Source organism: Aulostomus chinensis, chromosome 12, assembly GCF_037954235.1.
Source record: "Aulostomus chinensis isolate RoL2024-O1b breed Wild chromosome 12, RoL_Achi_v1.0, whole genome shotgun sequence".
In the NCBI taxonomy this organism is placed as follows: domain Eukaryota; kingdom Metazoa; phylum Chordata; class Actinopteri; order Syngnathiformes; family Aulostomidae; genus Aulostomus; species Aulostomus chinensis.
The window spans coordinates 19,608,400-19,623,227 of record NC_141331.1 but is presented as its reverse complement, the minus strand read 5'-3'; the positions used below and the strand labels follow the sequence as shown (position 1 = coordinate 19,623,227).

The following is a 14,828-nucleotide window of genomic DNA, read 5'->3' as shown; positions in this document are numbered from 1 at the left end:
AATATTACTAGAATAATAACCCCCAGATGCTTGAAAATAACAATAAGGACAAGTTAATGATACGTACAGACAGAACATAATTATAGGGTAGACCACTGTGGGCTTTAACCAGTGAGGTGTCAATTACAGCTCACACACGCCTTTGCGTCAGTTTGATCACATGCACGGTTGGCGGGGCCAGCAGACCCACTTTTAAGTCATATACACAGTTTAAAATTAGATCAGATATAAGCCCCTCCCCCTCCTCTACAATATGAAACACATGATTGAACTAAACACAACACACTCACTGGCTTTTGACAAAAGCACATTTATTGTTTTTGCTCAGTGGGCAGAGTTACAGAGACGTGTGGCAGCGGCGGTGTGAGTCCATCGGTCATCCACGTGGTGGTGGTGGTGATGGTGGGGGGTGTTATTGCACCCATGTTGAGGATTTGAGTGGGTGGGCTTGAGCTCACGAGTCCAAAACGCCACAGCTGAAAACATTTTAATTTCATCAGGCACTGCATGTACCCACATATTATTTACAGACCTTCCACCCAAACACACTCTTACACACCCATGCACTCCAAGTCCCTGACACTTTTGCTGTAAGACCATCACAAAAGGAAAAAAAAGGGCCACAGAGGACCCTTCTCCGTCACCCAGGCTCACCCCTCCTCACCGACTGAAACACTGGACGCTATGTTCTGCCCACTCACAAAAACAGCAGCATGGAAACAGCGTCAGAAACCCTTGAATGTAGCAGCCCACCTCAATATTCACCATTATTCACTCAGCGTGTGTCAAAGGCGTCTACTGTTCTGTATGGATTGCGGTTTCAACAAAGCCACGCATCATATTTAATAGTTTTAAGGCTGTTAAGTATTGACCGGGACATGTTTAACCTTTATCCAGAAAAATCCAAAGAACTGATCTGAAACCAGTTAGATTCCCCTCATTTTCCCTGTTTTTATTGATGAATCCAGTGAATGAACTTCATTGAACAAAGTTCAGCAGACTGAAAAATGATGTCAAAATGAATTTTCTGAGTGACACCTCCAGCTTTTCTGACTAAATGAAGCCCTGAACATTCCTACAGATTTCGGATGACTTAGAATTCATGTGTAAATGTTAAACACAGACTTTGTCGTTACTCTGAGACATTGCTTGGAAAATATTTCACTGTAGGAAGTTTCTTTCCATTGTTAGAGCCCTTTTTAATGGCCATGATTGCACAATATACAACCTTATAACTGAAATTTGTATAATTTTTCATAACTTTTTTTTAACATTTTAATTTATTGACTGGATCTGAGCAACTTGCATTTTTATAAAACTGGAACATTTTTTGAAACAGCAGTATAATCTCTAGTACCCTTTGCAGAGCTGCGAAGCTTCGTTGTTGTCCAAAAATGGACCAAACAATTACGAGTCACATTTTTACCTCTTCGAACACGAATCAGGAGGTCTTATTCTGAGCTCTGCGTCTGCAAAACGTTAAGACGGAAACGAGTGAACGGAACAAGATGAAGTCGCCGCACCGCTGGTTTCAAACCCAAACATATCAAAGGGATTATCAAAATTCTCCAAAATTCTTTAACATGATAGTTTTACAAAAGGATCTTTAGACGTGATTCGCTGGTGTAGGAACCTTTCTGAAAAATCTAACTGTCTACCCTGAAGTTAGCTCTTTGTGAGTATTCAATAGAAAAGAACGAGCCTGGGGGGGCCACGTACAGATTTAAGAATTCACTGTCTGGTTCTAGACCTGTGAGGCCCAGCACGAAACTGAATTACGTGAAATAAATTATCAGGAAAGAAAATTCATTCAATGTCAATAGATCAACATCTAACTTTTTACTTTGATCTTTTCATTGGCTTAGTTGACGGTAATAATAGGGATTAGAGCACCAACCTGCAGTTAAGGAGAAGGGAAAGCAACTGGAGCGCACACACTCAATCACACACACACACACACACTCAATCACACACACACACCCCCCAAATAAGAAAATTTAAATCCTTATGAAACATGAATCTAAATATTCTCTGTGCAAAATGAAGGTAAAAGTCTAATATAAATGTTAGTAGTACCACATCATCGTCATTGTTGCCACCTTCAGACATATGTGCTTTTTAATAATTTTATGATTTTTAAACTATCTGAAGTGGGTTGAAATTCATTTGATCCAGAAGGAAATCCCGTTGGCTGCATAGTTCATACTAGAAAAAAAAAGAACTTTTACATTTATAAAAAATATACAAAAAAGCTGACATCTTGCTGCTCTGTACAAAGAATCAGTGGTGGTTTTATGTGATTTTGAGTTATTATCTTGTTTAGACTTACTGCTAATTCTACTTTCTGTCTCTAGGATGAAAACACGCTGGTGAAGGAAAAAAAAAGTCACTTCTCTGTGGACTTGAACGTCCTCCGTAAAGAAAAGAAAAGGCCATGCGTTTGTCCCTCAGACACAGTCTAGGTCAGTTCACTTTAGTTGTGGGCCACGTGAGGTGGAGGTGGGGGTGTGAAGGGTTCAGTCCACTATCTCCTTGCCCCACCCCCCTCCTAGTCTTCTGCTTGTTGGACCGGTCCTGCCGCGCCATGTTCTGAGGGATCAGTTGACTCCTCCGTTGTAGGACTTGCCATACATGTTGAAATCAGTTTCAACAAAATGTGTGGTGACGGGCTGCTTGTAGAGAGGGTTGGAGGCCTGTGGGTGGGGGGACAAGGGCAGAAGTAACGCATCACTCACTACCTCTCGCTTCCTGCCAAAATCTGTTGTTTCACTTCTGTTACAATTGTGTGGTACTCTGATAAACACAGGAAGCTGTTAGAGAATTGGCAGTCACTCCTCAAATCTAAACAATTCCACTCTACAATACAAATCAACACTTTTTACTAGCAGGCTTTAGTGACAGATACCTCCATGTATGCTTAAAGTTGATGGTCATTTGACAACATCTGACTTGTCAGTCTCAAAGAAGAAAAAAGGTTTTCTGTTGGCAAGGTGAGCGCCATTACCATCTCGTATCGGGCACGCGAGCGCGCACTCTGGAAACGCGCAAACTCTCGTCGGTCATGGATGGTGATGACCAGCTTCCAGACGGCCAGCAAGACCACTCCCACCAGGAGGATGCTGCCCACCACCGCCAGTAGCACCATCGGGGCTTCTGGTCCTCCACCACACTCTGACCCGGAAAGACACACATCAGTGACATCATCAGACAAGATTATCATATACTGCAACTGACTTGTAAGAGTGTTAAATTCTTCAATTCCAGGGTCAAAAATCTGATTATGACAAATCATTTCCATAATGATCAAGAGATATTTATCAACATGAATTCTGAGGGTTCTGGTATTCTGGCTTTAGAAGATACAGGAGTTTCATATAAGAAACATCAGAGCAGTGCAAGAATGTTCAATATTAAATATCACTGTTCAACTAAATGCCTCCATATCCATATTGTGATATTTTCTTATGTCCAACAAATTTTGCACGACATCATCTGTTTTTTTTCCAATTGTTTTTAGTGAAATATCTTTTTTTCCCCAATTATTTTCTTTTTGTGATTCGGTACAACAATTTTCATGCGTCTTCAACGATGTATCCACAGACAGCCTTCTGCTGCGTAGCGTCTCCATGTGCATGTTTACATCAGAGGGATATCTGGAAGTAGGTCAACAGGAAAGAAAAAAAAAATCCAACTTGTGTTCTCCGAATGTTTATTTGTTCTTTTTCACGTAACATTTAATAAACAAACTTTGGGAAGAAAACTTGGAGTTTGCGGGCCACAGACAGATGTGGATGTTTTTACCATGACTCTGCAACTAACATTTGTCCCTCCGTCCAGGGAATGTGCGGCTCTTCGGTTATGAACTTCTACGGAGCCAGTTTGACTCAGTCCAAGAAGTCACAAAACAATGCGGACGTGCGAGACTCTAACTCTCTTATTTTTAGGCAAAATGGAACATTAATGGCCAGAAAAGTGTGACAGTAGATTCTGAAGTCACACTGACCTTTTGGATATAAAACGTCATTAAGTCATTGTACGTGCAGGAACTTTGGACAGGCGTGTGTTTTGTGCCATTACAGTGACCTTTGACCAGCAATAACTGATCAGTTCCAGTGAACATTGATGCTAAATTTCCCTACAGTAGTTCAGAGAAAGAGACAAAAACATTGACCTGAAAATATACCATAACCCCTGTGGAGGGATAAAAATAGCCTCATCGTTTGAGGAAGCTGCAGCTGACCTTTGTTGATCTACATGCCACAAATGAAATCTTAGCAGGTGTCGCTTTCTAACCTCAAAATTGTTGTGGTGAAGAAAAGGCAGAGTCATGCCAGAATGCCTCATCTGTTGTTGTTTATTTGGAGCACTGACCTGGCTCTTTAAGAGCTGTGAGGATGGATTGTCCGCTGGCGTGCTCAGAATATGTGAACTTCATGACACAATCGTTGTCTGTCTTGTAGAGACAAAGCACAGCGCCAGGCTCGTCGGTTTCTGGACACGAACGAGAAAGAGAGAGAGAGAGAAACAGAGATTCGATCAGCCAAAATCATCATGAATTTCATTTCCTCCAACAACACTTGTTCAGACAGAGGACTGAGGAAAGAGAAAAACAAAATGACAAGAGTATGTGACAGCAGAAAAGTATGTATTCTACTCACTCGTTTACCCTCTTCATAATGTATGTTCGTGTACAAAACACTATTGTGCTGTTGTTATTTCAAAGTGGTTGTATATCATCTGTCTTCAGTTTAGCTTCAGATTCACAGACAAAGGAACAAGAGATGAGGTTACGTCTGAGAGGAATCCAACACTTGAAGAAAAACAGAATGTGAGCCGTCGTCACAACATTGCCTGAATTTCTCTGGTGTGAAATCACAACTTGGCAAAAACAGGAAAATAAGTTTGCTGAACAAGACACAGATACACTCATGCCCATGTTTTCAATCTGTATCATCTCAAAAGCCCATGAAGGAGGGCTAGGTCAGAACGCCCCGGTTCCCCCTATGAACCCCTCCCCTCCTCTTCAGGCACAAAGTATCTGGAATGTACATGTGGAGTCCATTACAGCCGGTCAGATGGTTGAACTAGCCAGGAATGCTGTGAATCACGTCAGATGTGGGCTGGGGCCATGCTGGGCCAAGCAGGAAGGATCTTAAAATAGTCCCCATCCTTCAAGCAGTGCAGCATCACAGCAGCCTGAAACTGACCATCTCAGACCACCGGGATGGGGGAGGGGCCAAGCACGCCCAGCACATCGTTAACACAGAGACACAGAGCAGCAGGTGCATGTTCGTGTGGCAGGTGGAGGTACACTACAGGTCTATGTGTGGAGTGAAGAGTGGGTGGAGCTGTGAAAGGCCCGCATGACCGTCTGCCACTTTGTATCCTGGACATAAGGACTCTTGGGTGTGCTGTTATCACTAATGGTGGAGAAGAAGCACAGAGGACAGCTGTGCAACTGTGTGAAGAAGTCAGAAGAATCAGGAAGTTCGCAAATTTTAGCAAAAGAACCTGCAAATATTGTGCTTTGTTTCAACAACCGTTATGCAAATATTAGGTTTATGGCAATGAGCATAATTAGCACTGTAGAAGAAGAGAGATGATGTCATTAAAAGAGAGCCAGTCAAATGGATATAAACAAAGCAAACCAAAAGACTGGACATAAAATATATCAAGGAAGAGTTTTGAATAACTAACATGAGCTCAGCCCTGATGCATTTATCTTCTCTCAACTTCTCCACTTCCCAGGCATACAGACAATTTTTTTTAATTTGATTTTTTTGGATGTTTCAACTCACTTCTTGATGCACAAAGTTAAAATGCATAAAAAAGAGCAAGATGGAAGTACTGCTCAGTCCCATGCGTGACACGCAGCGTCAGACGCCACCTCACCTCCTGCACAGACCCTGCTCACAACAGTGTGGCGCATTAGAACTAATACTGTTTCTCCTTCCTGAGAACATGGACACGCCTGAGATACTTGATGAGGCAGAGAGCACGGATAAGTAAATCCAGAGAGCACATTCACACATGGATCTTTCCTGTTTTGTGTGTGTGTGTGTGTGTGTGTGTGTGTGTGTGGGTGGGGGGGGGTTAAGTCATATCTGATTGTGTTTACAGAGAGATAGTTCAGTGCTTAACATTTAAAAGTAAAGATGCACAATATTGGTTTTTTTTTTAGCCTCAATATCATCTGTTTAATGACAAGTTTTTGATGTTCATTGATTTTGTACTTACTGAAAAAACACATACTAAGCAGCACTGCACAATCTGATGGAAAAATCTAGAGTGACTGCGTAATAAAATCTTGAGTCATTAAATCCTTTGTTCATATACATTTTGCAGCTTCAGTGTTATAAAAGGGAAGAGAGGATCGAACCAGCAACCCTTTGTTGATAGACAGTCAATCTACCTCTGAGCCACGCCACCCGGCGAAATAAACATTAATGAAGGAAAGAAAAAAACAACATACTATTTACGTTGTGCAGTCATGCTCTAAATAATAACTGTTTCTTATTTGCAAATATAAAAAAATATTAAATTATTGTGCATCTCTTTGTCAGAGTAATTTTTTAACATTTTTTTTATTATATAATATATATAATCCAAAAATGAATCGAAAATAGTAATAATAGTAAAAACTTTCATTTACTGCCACTGAACTTGTTCAAATATTGAGTAAAAGATTGTTTTTTTCGTTAGAAGGGATTATAATGTTACTGGTTTTCCACAAATGTCTCACTAGAAGTTGATGCTGATTTATACATTTGAACTTTTCACCTCCATTGCAGGAGAGCACAGATATACACTTCTTGTCCTTTAGACGATGAATGAGAAATAAATAATGAATAATTCATTTGGCTCTGTGAGCATCGCAGGAAACTCATTTCTGAAGGGAAGGTGGAATGATTGATTCATCATTTTTTGATGAAAGTTACCGTTTCTGTCATCAAGCGCCGTGGTTAGTTTATTACAATGCACAGATATGTGCAGAATTCAACAGTGTTTTGATTCCTCAGGACACGAGGCGACATGGGGCAGCATGGCTCAGAAGTAGAGTGGCCATCTAGGAACCGAAGGGTCGCTGGTTCGATTCTCAGTTCCCCCGGTGACCATGTCAAAAGTATCCTTGAGCAAGATACTGAACCCATAATTGCTCCTGATGGCCCTGTAATGGATTGGCGACCCATCCAGGGTGAACCCCGCCTCTCGCGCAATGTCAGCTGGGATAGGCTCCAGCCCCCCTCCCAACCCTTGGAGGATAGGCGGTATAGAAAGTGAATGGATGGATGGACAGTCTGACACAGTGCTGCTGCTGATCGAGCATCCAGCCTCCAGCATGTATGTGAGTACTACTGCTATCATCTTAGCATACTCATACTGAATCTAACCTAACTGGTGGGTATTTATACATCTCTATATATAGGCACATTCCTCTGCTTTGTGTCTTCTATTTAGATGGGAAAAGCATTGTTGCTGTCTTGTGCAATGACAATAAAGTTTAATCCAATCTGATCAGTCTCATCCAATTATACACTTAACCTTTCATTCAATATATTGGAGGATAATTCTGTTAAAATAGTATGCATTACAAAAATCTTAACAGTCAAAATGGGAATGTTCTCTGCTTCTACCATTTTGAAGTTTCCTCCACCCTAAGAGTGCACTTCCTCAAGTTTGCAGTTACGAGCTAACGATTTGACAAATTGGGAAAAAAAGAGCAAAATAAAGGAAGTACCATATTGCTGTGTTCAAAAGTAAAACACTAATAGAAGCAGGACGGAGAATTAAACATGGAGATGTTCAGCTGTGTGTTAGCATGTCTCTGTCATATCAGATGTTTAACCCAATTGGCTGGAATGACTGCATCAGTGTGGTGTGGCCCCGCCTCCAAGGACAGGAACTTCATGAAGGATGAGAGCTGAGGAGGTATGTAACAGGAAAGTCAAAACTGTTGCAGATGTCACAGATGTGAACACTATTCTCTCTGGCCAGCTGGTGTCTGCGCTTGTGTGTGTGTGTGTGTGTGTGTGTGTGTGTGTGTGTGTGTGTGTGTGTGTGAGTGTGTGTGTGTAGTGTTGTGTGTGTATAGTATGCTTGTGTTTACTCACTGAGGGTCTCCACAGTGATGATTTCGTCCTTGCACAGGCGCTGGCACGTCTGGTTGTCAGCAAGCTGCCCGGAGTCAAAGAGCCTGCACTCGATACATTCTCTGGAGAACGGAGAGAATAAGTTCAGAGGAACATTTCTGAAACTTATTTTATTCACGAGCTTGCAGAAAGAGCATAGCCTTCAGTGACCCAGGACAATGTTCTGAATTTATTATACTATTTGTTATTTCTGCTCTGGTTAGGACAGCTGTCAAGAACACCCCACTGAGCTGCTGAAACACTGAAGATGTGTGCAGAGTAGCGGAAGCCAATGAGCACTGACTGAACTCTACACACACACACACACACACACACACACACACACACACACACACACACACACACACACACACACACACACACACACACACACACACACACACACACACACACACACACACACACACGGCAGCCAGGAGTTTCAGTTACTGATGTTTCATCGTGCATACACAAGCTGGAACGCTTGCTGGAGGTTCCAGGAACATTTTATAGCTGCATGAAAGTTTGTTTAAAAACTCCATTTGAACTTTATTATTGCTGGAGGAAGAGCTGCATTACGCTCCACCAAAACGCACACGTGCACGCACACACACACACATCAATATTTCCATGACTTTCCGTAATTTTTCACATCTTTGAGGAAAATTTTCATTACCATTTATCAGGGTTGCCCAAACATTTCCTTTGTGGGCCAAAACTCAGACTAAATGGAGCTGTGGGCTAAAACAAACACACATTGTTGCATGTCAACCACTTTCTCTGCCTCCTTATTTTTTTCTTATTTCGCTCCTCATTTCGGTACAGCGCCATTCAGTTTCCGGTTCAAAACACAGAAAAATCATCAATTACACATCCTATATAGTTTTACATTCAGAAAGCCAACAGCATACACAGTGATTCACGTACAGTCTTATGAATACAGTCATTTGAGCCAAATTTGGTCCCTGGGCCTAAATTTGGTTTGCCCCGTCATATATTCTTTTAAACATCTGTTTACATATTAAAACTTAGGGAGAAATCTGTGTAAAACTTTACAAGGTTTTTCATGACCATATGAAGCTTGTATAACACTGACTAATAACCAATGTTACCACAAATCACCGTCAATAAAAAGCAGGATCTTCTTGCTTTACTAATTTTAACGTTGAGATTTACACAGACAAAGAAAAGGTTCACTGACTTAAACAAAAACATGTGAAAGCAGAATTCTTCTGCCGTGAATTCCAGCTGCTGTGGAGCTTGTGTGAAATTTTATGTGTCAATTAGTTTTTAATTGCAGCACAAACACCTGACAAAGCAACCATGACTCCAGGTCTGGTCAAAGGTAAGAAGTTGCTTCATGGAAGACACGATCGGATGCCTGTTGAGAAGTTGCAGCCATTCGTCTACTGACTCAGACTCTCTTTACTAGACTTTTAAACTGACGCTCTGAGTGCTGCAAGTTCAATCAACGAGGTCAAAGTTTCCCTTTTCGGTCACACGTGTCATGAGAGGTCATTCTCTTGACTCTGTCATCAAAGCTTAGATAAGTGTGAGAGCTCAGGAAGGATTTGATGTCTCTGACAGTTTGACCCCAACAGGAATCCACATCAGAGCTGATGAGATGCAGGCTGAGGACACATTTCTAAGCTTTGTTCCAATTTTCCATATTGATATCTCCTGCTACTCCATCTATCCTCCCTCCCGCTGATCCAGGCGACACAGAAACAGTAACACCTGACGGACATCTTGTTCAGCAACTGGTGTGTCGTGGTGGTGGTTTCTTTTTGAAACAATACATTTTTCTAAAATAAACAATAACTGAATTTCAGTTTGCTTAAAATGCATAACATGTAATATGTAAGATATTAATAGTTAAGCTGGAAAATACGCTTTTTGTTCACTCCTCTGTCTCTCTTTCTTCTGAAGTGACAGTAACGTGCTGATCGCTGACTTGACATGAGGGGTCTAACCTATCAGCATGGTTGAATCCGATCGTGAATGACGAAGGAGTGTAAACCAGTTTTCAGCTGCTCCTAAATTCATTAAAAACCTCAAGGTAAAGCATTAAATATGTTAAAATTACAATTTTCTTTGTTTTTTAATGAAAAAAAGGTTAATTACTATCTGACAGGGCACTGCTATCCAACAGTTTGTTATATTGGGACGGCTGCTACCGACATCATCCCACGCCTGTCGTTACCTTTTTGTGCCACAGGCGTCAGGGCAGGTGGGACATTTCTCACAGGTGTCTCCGAAAGCCCCCGGTTCTGTGCACTGGCAGCGGCCGCACACACACTGGCCTCGCCCGCTGCACATCTGCCCGTCATCAGACATGCATGACGACGTCTCTGTGGAGCAGTTACAGTTGTCACCGATGTAACTGGCATGGCACTTACACTCGCCACAGTGACACTCTCCATGACCTGGAAGAGAGGAGAGGAAAGAGAAGAGGAAATCAGCATCATTTACAGGGAGATCATATTAGGCATCACAGGTCTGGTGGGGTAACATCCTCAAACTCTTGAATGAAGAGACACTGTGTTTGACCTATCAGAACGAGGACTTGGGAAACATTATGTGATAACACTAACAGTAAACGTTGAATCAGGGGCTCGCTGTTAGCTGGATTTCTTCACTTTATGGGAAAAGCTAAATGGCTTTGAGTGTTTAAAAAGCTGGAATCTGAGCTGGAAGATTCAGCTCCAGTAATTTGATGAAAATCACTTGCAGAATCATTTGTTCCAAAGGAATGCATTACATGCTCCGCTCCAACATTACACACACCCGCAAGACTCTTGAACAACGTATTCCTGAATCAAGGGCATTAATACGCAATTGGAAGTGCCAACATTCCTCTGGTGGAACCTGGCTGCAGGAATTTGCTTCCATTCAGCCACAAGAGCACGATTAGTGATCCCATGGCGGACGGCCTCCAGCTCTTTCACACTGACTCTTAAACACTTCTCAACTGACCTCCGCTTTTCAGCTAGCGCGTGTAATACAGTACTACCAAAAAAATACCGTACACTCCACACCAAAAGAATTCCAAAAGTACCAAAATTATATCCAAGTATCTAAACACAGAAGAATTCTTTGCCTTAAAAAGTAAGACAAAGCTATTTAAGTAAAAGGCAGCATGAGGAAAAATACAACTGGATGCCAGATACTTTTAGGGATACCAACCAAATTACTTTGATTCTAGTGAGTTCTGAATTAAATCTATCTGTCCAAGTAGATAACTGAAAGCACATCTCGGTATGAGAATAAAAGTATTAAGGGATATGGCACTGGGAATATTGGTGTCAGGTGCTAACACTGACAATATTCACAAGATCATTATGTTAACATAAACAACGTCAACACTGAAGCAAATAAGCTCTAGTTTTGCGAGAGAGAGCAAGAGAGAGAGAGAGAGCTTGTTTCTATATTCATATTTGGCAATGAACCGACACACCTGAGGAGACCTGCCTAATTGCACGCTCCAAACTAGCTATTTTCAGCTTGTACTGTAAGTTAGCTAGCTACTAGCTAATTATGTTCAAAGCTGCTGCTTGACATAGTTAGGGAGATTTTGACCCTGTGGCTTTCTGCTGTTTTCAGAGAGTGCAGGTTACAAAAACAGGCCAATATCTGCTGCTTTACTCTGGTAAACGAGTTCAAATCCAACAGTCAAAGTGTCAAGTGCAGTTACACATTTCAAAACATGACACAGACGCCACTTCCAACAATATTTATAATATGAAAGGCAGAGCTGGCCATGGTGAAACATCTAAAACACCTGGTACCACACAAGACAAAAAACAGTCAAGTACCACAAAAATGGACAGTTGAATATGGGCACTAAGTGCCTATACTGGTTAAAATCTATAGGCCAACCGACACCAACGACATACTGTCGCACAGGATTGTTATTTACATTTATTAATAAGCTGTCAAGGATGAACAGTTTGATGTCCATCACATCTTCAGAATAACATTGTCCTGAATATTAGTCTTGTACTGGCTCAACACCAGAGCCTAGTCACGTCACCTATTATGCCATAGACGTGCGTTCAGACACCTATGCTTTAGTGCTGCTTTTCTGGGTTTCTTCAGTACTTTCAACAACAATGGCTGACATGAAAATCATTTTGTTTGGAAGAGTGGACCAGCAAGCAAGACAAGTACTTACATAAGTAAGTGCATATGAGACCACAGTATACGACGATACGCAACTACAGATCAAACTTCAGTACCAGTGCTGTGATCATTTTGAATTATTGATCATTATTATTAAATGTTGGTACATTGATCATGGAAGGAATTTCTAGGCTCAGGGGGAGGGGGTCAAGTTTGGTGGCGGGAGGATGTCGTCTCTGCTTTTTGCGGATGATGTGGTCCTCTTAGCTCCATCAAGCCATGATCTCCAGCTCTTGCTGGGACAGTTCACAGCTGAATGTGACGCGGCTGGGATGAGAATCAACACCTCCAAGTCTGAGGCCATGGTCCTGAGCCGGAAAAAGGTGGCCTGCCCACTCCAGGTCGGGGGGGGGGGGGTCCTGCCTCAGGTGGAGGAGTTTAAGTATCTTAGGGTCTTGTTCACGAGTGAGGGTAGGATGGAGCGGGAGATTGACAGGTGGATTGGGGTGGCACCCGCAATGATGCAGGTGCTAAACCAGTCTGTTGTGGCAAAGAGGGAGCTTAGCCAAAAGGGGAGGCTCTCGATTTACCAGTCAATCTACGTTCCTACCCTCACCTATGGTCATGAGCTCTGGGTAATGACTGAAAGAACAAGCTCGCGAATGCAAGCGGCCAAAATGAGTTTCCACCGCAGGGTGGCTGGGCTCTCCCTTAGAGATAGGGTGAGAAGCTCAGTCTTTTGGGAGGGACTCAGAGTCCAGCCGCTGCTCCTCCACGTCAAGAGGAGTCAGTTGAGGTGGTTTGAGCATCTGGTGAGGATGCCTCCCTTGGGAGGTTTTCCAGGCATGTCTGACCGGGAGGGATCATATCTCTCGGCTGGCCTTGGAACACCTCGGGATTCCCCCGGAAGAGCTGGTGGAAGTGACAGGGAAGAGGACACTCTGGGCTTCCTTGCTATGGCCTTTGCCCCGTGACCCGGACCAACTGGATAATCGGACGACAACGACGACGACATTGATCATCAAATGCCATTAATAGACCATGATCATGATACAAGACATTTGCTCCCATTCAGTTTCTTCGTCCTGAGAGAACAACTTGACATTCCGGTGCAGCAGAGAACAGCTGAAGCTGGAGCAGAGTGTTACAGCTTTGACCTAACCCACGTCTACCACACATGCATACACACACACGAATCATTAACTAGTTATCTGCTCTGGAACAAATCCAGCGGGAGGCCAGGCTCGGGTGAAAGTGTGTCCCACTGGGCTATGTTGAAACACTGATTTGTTTCGGTAGCCTCTCTCCCACACTGTAGGACGGGTATCCTTGATAGAGTGAGGACAGCAGCTGTAATCAGGAGGCCACGTTTTGACAAGCTCTTTTCACAGCGGTTGTTCCAGGACCCTCCACAAAGACCACATTCATGTGTACGGTCACAGATGGCCATGGACAGGAAGGGAGATGAGCAGTCTTAATCAAAGCAGGCCTCAGGCTGGTCACATATGATAGCATTCAGGCTGCTGAACAAACAATATTCCTTGAATATATTGGACATACATGGGCAGCTGCTCAGACGGTGATGATCCTGAAGTGGTAAATGAACTGGATCTGAGATGTTGTAAAACCAGCATGTTGGGCTTTTTTATAGAGTGTGGACACCACAAGGAGGCGTGGGAATTTTCCTGGAAGAATTAGGAGAGTCAGACCAGTCACGTATTCTGCATATCTGGCATCATAGAGTATCCAAAGCCATGTTTTAGAAGTGTCCTTGTTTTATAAAATAACAGGAAAACTGTTCTGATAACTGCCTCTGATTGAGGAGAAAATAGGTCAGTAACAAATAAAATTCCTCTGTGTAGGAGTGGTTGCCCCCTCTGTCCAACGTACATTCATGACAATCAGATTACACTGTCACCTCAGACATAACTGAGAAGGGAGACCAGGCCTAGGGTTTGACCCAGATCCTCTGAGAAGTGGACAATTTATTTAATCAGCCACCATGTGGTCATGGTTGTGCAACACGCTGTCTGGGCTCAAAGACATGCAATTAATTCTTTCCATTTTTTCATATAAACACGTCTCACTTTCTATTCTTATTTCTTCAGACCTTTGCATTTGTAAAAGGTGGAAAAACTGAGACTGATCAAATTAATTCTTTTTTTTTTTTGGTGTGGTTAAAAGTCTGGAGCGCCCCTCCCAAACCTCGGGCTGCTGTGATGAGTGGCATGTGGCTGAGTCATGGTACCAACACTGGGAATGAGACTTCACATTACAGCGCTGCTGCTCGAGCTCTGACACAACAAGGAGTGTCAGTTTGGAGTCCAAGTACCAGCGCAGCTGCTTATATGTGGACTTTATGTTCAACAAGTCTTGACGAGCAGCGACCACGACTGCTACCTTCAAACACTCCACAGCTTATTGTGTTAATACAAGCACGTGCAAACATGTGCACATGGTTGCCCCTAAAGCTGCACCAATAAATTGTTGCTATTATCAAAGGGTCGGTGCTACAGGTAGAGTGAAAGGGTGTCTAACAGTCACCCAAGGCTGCCATTTTTCCACCAACTTTAGAGA

General features: G+C 42.7%; 1 protein-coding gene across 1 annotated transcript in view; it reads right to left on the bottom strand.

The window, feature by feature from the left end:
• Nucleotides 1-310: 310 nt before the first annotated feature.
• itgb5 (integrin, beta 5) overlaps nucleotides 311-14,828 on the bottom strand; it is a 50,744-nt gene continuing 36,226 nt past the window's right edge. Inside the window, exons 12-16 of the mRNA XM_086220754.1 lie at nucleotides 10,333-10,555; nucleotides 8,112-8,212; nucleotides 4,372-4,491; nucleotides 3,005-3,171; nucleotides 311-2,693 (exon numbers count right to left, since the gene is read on the bottom strand). Of these exons, the coding sequence (XP_086076880.1) occupies nucleotides 2,598-2,693; nucleotides 3,005-3,171; nucleotides 4,372-4,491; nucleotides 8,112-8,212; nucleotides 10,333-10,555 (707 nt within the window). The 3' untranslated portion in view covers nucleotides 311-2,597. The remainder of the gene's footprint in view (nucleotides 2,694-3,004; nucleotides 3,172-4,371; nucleotides 4,492-8,111; nucleotides 8,213-10,332; nucleotides 10,556-14,828) is intronic.